This window comes from Nicotiana tabacum, chromosome 1 (assembly GCF_000715075.1).
Source record: "Nicotiana tabacum cultivar K326 chromosome 1, ASM71507v2, whole genome shotgun sequence".
NCBI lineage: Eukaryota > Viridiplantae > Streptophyta > Magnoliopsida > Solanales > Solanaceae > Nicotiana > Nicotiana tabacum.
This window is the reverse complement of record NC_134080.1, coordinates 71110723-71117513: the sequence shown is the minus strand read 5'-3', so window position 1 is coordinate 71117513 and position 6791 is coordinate 71110723. Positions and strand designations below refer to the sequence as shown.

Here is a 6791-nt window from a genome sequence, read left to right as displayed (position 1 = left end):
TTAAGGCCTTCTATTGTTTCTTTTAGATCAACAACTACTACCATCATATCGTCTCTCTCATTTTCCACACTAGTTATTCTATCATTCAAGGCTTTCTTTTCTTTTTCAAGATTAGCTATGGTCTCATTTAAGTCCACTACACAGACCACTAGATCATCTCTAAATTGTTCGGCCTCTTCTAGTTCTGTGGTCAGGATCTCCTTATCATTTACAAGGCTATAATAGGCATCAATTAGGACATTAGCTAACGACCTTAGCTTCTTAGAAGAGTAGGATTTTAGATTTCTCTGAACATCCCTGAAGTTTACCTCATCGTCTTCATCTTCTTCGTCATTATCAGACTGAGCCATCAGCGCGAACAATGAATCGTACTTCATTGCTTCAGTTTCCACTACCATCATGGAACTATTTTCTGCATCTGGTTCCCTTTCGAATTTACTATAGGAGTCTCCCCAAGCAGCAAGAGCATGCTTAACAATATTGTTAGCAGTTTCGATTGAATTGTTTATCTGGAACCAGGTTCCTTTTTGTTGCTCTGTCAGGATTTTTCTTGTATTGCTCCTGTTTTGCGAGTGGGCAGTCTTTGATGAAATGCCTTGACTTTCCACATCTGTGACAGAGATAGTTGTTCCTTGTTTTACTTGAACTGCCCCACTTTTGTATACAACCATTTCTTCGAACCATCTTTTGAAATCTCTTAGTAATATAGGCCATGTCACTATCTTCATCACTTGAGTCGCTGCTTTCAGCTTTGAGTACCAGGTTCTTTTCCTTCTTGGGCTCTCTTCTTTCACTGTCTTTCTTTCTTTTTATCTCGTATGTCTTCAGATTACCAATCAACTCATCCATGGTCAGAGTTTGTAGATCTTTAGCTTCAGTGATGGCATTTACCTTACTTTCCCAAGAACCAGGTAGAACACTGAGGATTTTCCTTACAAGCTTGTTTCTGGGAATGACATCGCCAAGTGAGTGAAGCTCATTTATGATGGAAGTGAATCTGGTGTGCATATCCTGTATACACTCATCATCATTCATCCTAAAGAGCTCATATTCAGTGGTGAGCATATCGATCTTGGATTGTTTGACCTAAGTAGTTCCATCGTGTGCGGTTTGTAGAGCTTCCCAAATTTCTTTGGTAGTATCACAAGCTGAGACTCTATTGTACTCATCAGGTCCTATGCCACATATCAAGATTTTCTTGGCACGATAGTTTTTTTCTACAGCTTTTCTGTCAATGTCGTTGTACTCTTTTCTACCTTTTGGCACCATTGGTCCTATTTCTGCAAGCTTCTTCATGGGAACATGTGGACCATCACAAATGATGTCCCACAGTTCTGAATCTTCTACCATCATAAAATCATGCATGCGGATCTTCCACCAACCATAGTACTGATCATTGAATCTAGGAGGTCTATAGGTTGATTGTCCTTCCTTAAAGTTCGGTGGAGCAGCCATTGAGATCTTTTCTAGGTGTTAACCTTTTAGAAAGAACCTGCTCTGATACCAATTGTTAGTTTATATGGATCCACCACACTATAGAGTACCTGGTCCTCTATTAGTTTCCACTGAGAATACTAATGAAGTAGTAAGCAAATGAGACAAGGGATTTTTACGTGAAAAAACCCCACACTAGGGGATCAAAAAACCACGACCTACTCTTGTAGGCTTTTAACTTTACTAACTTGCAATCTCCCTATTACAAGCCACTTTGTAAAAAACCTATTGCAAAGACTTCAACTAACTTGTGATGCACCCACCACAAGCCAATCTATAACTATCCTAGTTACAAAGGCTTTAAAGTTATGTTTATTCGTAGTCACAACATAAACTCGGAAGTTTACGAATTTTGGTTTGTTCCTAAGATAAAGCTTCTAAGAAAGCAAACTAGGAAATACAATGAAGAGCAAATAACAAGATTACAACTCAACTACGGATGTACATAAACTTATTAAGAAACTGATCCTTAGTAGAGTTGTCTTCTTGTTCTTGACACACCAGTGACTTCAATGCCGGATGAATATTGTTGTTGCTTGAGAGAATATCACTGAATGCCCAAAGAATGGTGTGTCTTGCACCAGGTTGTTTTATCACAATAGATAGTGATGTCAACTCTTGGTACACGCTTCTTCCCAATGAGAAGTGACTGATGTACTGTCTGCACAGCCCTTCTGTGCAGTTGCATTCCAGCTGGATAGTTGACTTGTACTTCTGTCATAACACACCAACGAACCAGGTCCTAGTTGTGTTCCTCTTCTGTGACAATTTCTAGATGGTCATTTTTTACTGCTACGTTCTAGCTGCACATTTGACTTGTACTTCTGTCAGAGAACACTAAGGGACTAGGTCCCTGTTGTGTTTCTCTTTATAACATTTGCGTACAGTCACTATCTTGTGCTTGTATCAGAGAACCCTGAGGAACAAAGTCACCAGGTCCCTGTTGAGTTTCCTCCCTGTGGTTGTTCATTCGTTTGCTGATTATCAGACTTCTACCAGGTCACATGAAGTGTATACCCTGTGGGCTAAGGTTCTCTATCTTGTTCTTCACAACAAGTTTGTTAGAACATCAAAACATACGAAGCATAAGGTCAAGACATTGAAAACCCATCAATTCTACCTTCTCAACTCTAATTGCACCCAACCCTTCAATCTACTCATGAAATAATGTTGTTTGTCTTCCTTTCCCATATTATACATTCAATATCAAAGGATGAGAATTCCTTGACATACTCCCTCACCATGCCATTTTTTTCAAGCGACGTTGTCCATCTCCTGCAACCCAAGACGAGTTGCTTGGAAGGAATTGCGATTTTAATTCCTTATTCAACATATCCCAAGTTTCAATCTTGGGTAGTCCAGCACTTTTGACTTCATTAACTCTTTTCTTCCACCACACTTTTATATCATCAGTCAAGTATATAGTTGTGATGGTCACATTCTCTTCATCCGGCACACAAGCAGCCTGGAAATACTGCTCCATATCCTACAAGAAATTTTCCAACTCTTTGGAACTTCTTGTGCCACCATAAGCCTTTGGCTCCGGAATCTTCACCTTGGTGCGATCATCACTTCTAGGGACAATGTCTTGCAATGCCCTTCGAAGTATAAACACTTCCCCACGCAATTCTTCCTTTTCCTTACGTACCACTACATTTTTGCCAGGGTAGTCTCATGCCTCACTGCATAATCGGCCTCCAACCGTGCCATTCTCTAGAACTGAAGAGTTGTGCCTATTTCAAGGGTCTGCCCAATGGGTGCTTCTAACTGCTCCACCATTTGGCGAAGTTCTGCATTTGTGCTGCCAGCCATATTTTCAAACAGTACCACGAAATCTACCACTGGTCGTCTTGCCACTATTACAAACCTACTCCGCTCCATCTAGTTATCACTGGGGCATTTTCTATCAGTCTGAAATCACACACGTGTGGCAGTCAAGTTGCGTACTTGACTCAGCCTTCCCAACACTTAGCCAAATTTGAGCAAGTTTAGACTTAGGTTTAATTTTAGGCAGCAAAAGCAAAGAGAACACAAGCCAATACAAAAAAAAATCCCAACCTTCGTATTTATTCAAAAACTTACAAAGGAAACCCTCACTTGACTTTGATCACAAGTGGATCACAGCCCCACTTTGACAAAGAACACAAGTCCTTCTTTAGCCAACACTACGACCTCCAATGCCTTGTTTCACCCATGTCATTGCTTGTATTTTGCTTTACATAGCCTTGTGTTAGCTATCTAAAGCCTTTGCCATCATCACGCACTTCTTTGCTTTAGCTTATCCTACACTTGGCACTGCCACAAGCCAAAGTGCCCATGCCACTAATTTTAGCGCACATGCCATGTCATGCCGCCCCAACTTGCCCACACTGCCTTGGCAAGACTTTGCTAAGGGCGTCTTGCCTGCTCCAAGACCTTGGTCAATACTTGCCCACAACAGCCCACATGAAAATGCATCCCACATTGTCCGCATGATCATTTTGCCTACACATAGGCCAATGACAAGGCCATCACACTCAATCTTTGCCACAGTCATGCTAGGCCCAATGTCAAAGAGTCAGGTGCCTAACACTTACCGTGGTCCAGAAAATAAAAAGTCAGAGAATAATTATCTCTCATGCATGAAACGAAGAAAAATAATTTTGCTTCTGGTTTATGTATGGCATTCAACAGTACGCTTGATCTAATATGTCTTAGCCATGGAAGAATACATAATTCCTTCAACCTTGATAGAGAAGACAAGTGACGTAAAGTTTTTAAATTCGCAAAGTAGGGAAATAACATGATGACATGGTCACATTATTATCGTTGTTTTCTGCCCATTAATGTTAAATTTGATCAAAGGATATGAACAAGAGAAAGGATTTTTTGTTTTAAATCTGTGCTGGCCTTTTACGTGAAGTATTCCCGGAAGTACTAGATATGTGGTAGCAATTTTCAAAACACGCTTTATTCAAAAGAACTTGTAAGAAGAATGAGGAAATAACAATTAATAGATTTCTGATCCTAAATTTTTGCAAAATTGGTACCAACATCAAGGAAAAGTTTCTACACTACTCATCCACTCACCATACAAAATATCCAAAATTCTATAGAAAATCTCCATAAGCCATGTACCAACTAGTCACTATTAGAAAATTTTACCCGTAAAGATTGAGGTTTTAGCCTCATCCAAGGGTATACTTCTCCTTGACTTTCCTGAGTTTAGGACCTTCTGTGTTTTCAATCCTGTAACTGAGGCACACCAAGTAATACCAAACCCAGACCCCAGAGAAAGTATTCATAAAATTGGTGAGGCAGGCTTTGTTGTTGACTACCCTACTTCAGATCAATATAAATTGGTTACAGTTGAGAAGCTGGCTGAACAAGAAGCGTATATATTTCATGTATTTTTATCAGAGGGATCAGGAGTGAGGCATAAATTCTAGTTGAGAATGAATGATACTTTCAGCTATTTGGCTCTCCATATTAAACCTGTATATTCACACCATTCATTGCATTGTCTCAGAAGTGCCAATCATGTTCTTGCTTTTGATTCAGAGAGAGAAGAGGCAACAATCCTTGACTGTCCTAAGTTCATTGGTCATCATCATGTCTACGATAAATGGTTAAGTGTGGCGCAAGGTAAACTTACTTGTAACGACCCGGTTGGTCGTTTTAAGAATTAATGGCTTGATCCCCTATTAACTGCTTTCATCGTGTTTGTTTCTGCTATTTGGATTTGCCAGGATGTTTGGTTTTGAGTTTCGGAGAGTTTTGGGACACTTAGTCCCTAAAGGAGAGCTTAAGCTTTAGAATTTGGACCGTAGTCAGAGTAGTGTGAAGACGGCCTTGGAATAGAATTTTGTTGGTTCTGTTAGCTCCGTTGGGTGATTTCGGGCTTAGAGTCATGTTCGGATTGTGTTTTGGAGGTCCGTAGATTATTTAGGCTTGAAATACCGAAAGTTGAATTTTTGAAGTTTCTTGTTCGATAGAGAGATTTTGATATTGGGGTCGGAATGGGATTCCGGAAGTTGGAGTAGCTCCGTAGTGTTGAATTTGACGTGTGTGCAAAATTTTAGGTCGTTAGGATGAGGTTTGGTAGACTTTTTTATCAAAAGCGTAATTTGAGAGGTTTTGGAGTTCTTAGGCTTAAATCTGGTGTTTAATTGGTGTTTTGATGTTGTTTTGAGCGTTCTGAAGGTTGGAACAAGTTTGAATGGTGTTTTAGGGTTAGCTGGTAGGTTTGGTTGAGGTTTCGGGGGCCTCGGGTAAGTTTCGAGTGCTTAACAAAAAATGAATTGAACTTAGAAAAATTTGATGTTGGCTGAACCTGTCATAACCGCACCTGCGTGAACGAGACTGCAGGTGCAGCTAAAAGACCACAAAAGCGGGATTAGCCCAGGCCCCAGAAGCCGCAGGTGCAAGGGATTTGACGCACCTGCGGGACCGCAGGTGCGGTAAGTGAGTCGCAAAAGTGGAAGCTGAGTTTTAATGAAATGTCGCAGATGCGACTTGGTCTTCGCAGAAGCGGGACCGCAGGTGTGGTCCCAGAGCTGCAGATGCGGTTTCACTGATCAGAAAAGGGGCAGAATCGAGGGTTGGCCTCAAAAACCTTAGAAAAAATTTGGAAGCTCGGGATTTGCGATTTTAAGAGAAATTTTCACCTGGGTGTTTTGGGTAAGTAATTCTTACCCGGTTTTGATTAATTTCCACGAATCTATGCTTAAGTTCATCCTTTAAGTTCGAATTTGGGGTGAAAAATTGGAGAAAATTTGTAAAAGTTCTTAGACCTAATTTTGGAGTTTTGATCAGGATTTTGATGTCGGATTGGAGTAATCTCTATATATATGAACTCGTGAAAGTGTAAGGATCCCGAATTCATAACTTTTACCAGATTCCGAGACGTGGGCCCGGGGGCATTTTGGTTATTTTACCTAATTTCGTTTATTAGCTTAGAATTTAATTATGGAATTATTTTCTTGAAGTTATATTTACATTATGCAATTGAATTGAATAGATTTGAGCCATTTGGAGTCGAGTACTCGTGGCAAGAACATGGTTTCGGGTTGATTTTGAGCTGGTTCGAGGTAAGTGGCTTGCCTAACCTTGTGGGGGGAACTCCCCTTAGGATTTGCTATTGTTGATATTTGAAATGCCTTGTACGTGAGGTGACGAGTGCGTACTTGTGCTAATTGTTGAAAAATCATGTTTTAATTAAGTAGCTATAATTGCGTTTCCTTTCCTATTTATATTACTTGCAATTTAAGCCTGTAGTTAGCTTAGGGAAGCATGTCTAATTGACTTAATTGCTTTAC

At 40.2% G+C, this 6791-nt stretch overlaps 1 protein-coding gene across 1 annotated transcript; it reads right to left on the bottom strand.

The window, feature by feature from the left end:
- Window positions 1-1086: 1086 nt before the first annotated feature.
- On the bottom strand, window positions 1087-1455 carry LOC142162851 (uncharacterized). Its single transcript, XM_075219851.1, has one exon. It carries the CDS (start codon window positions 1453-1455, stop codon window positions 1087-1089), a length of 369 nt encoding a protein of 122 aa, XP_075075952.1.
- Window positions 1456-6791: the final 5336 nt, after the last annotated feature.

Bases quoted from the DNA above. Each gene is read 5' to 3' on its own strand.
- LOC142162851 (XM_075219851.1), bottom strand. From the start codon at position 1,455: ATGGCTGCTCCACCGAACTTTAAGGAAGGACAATCAACCTATAGACCT.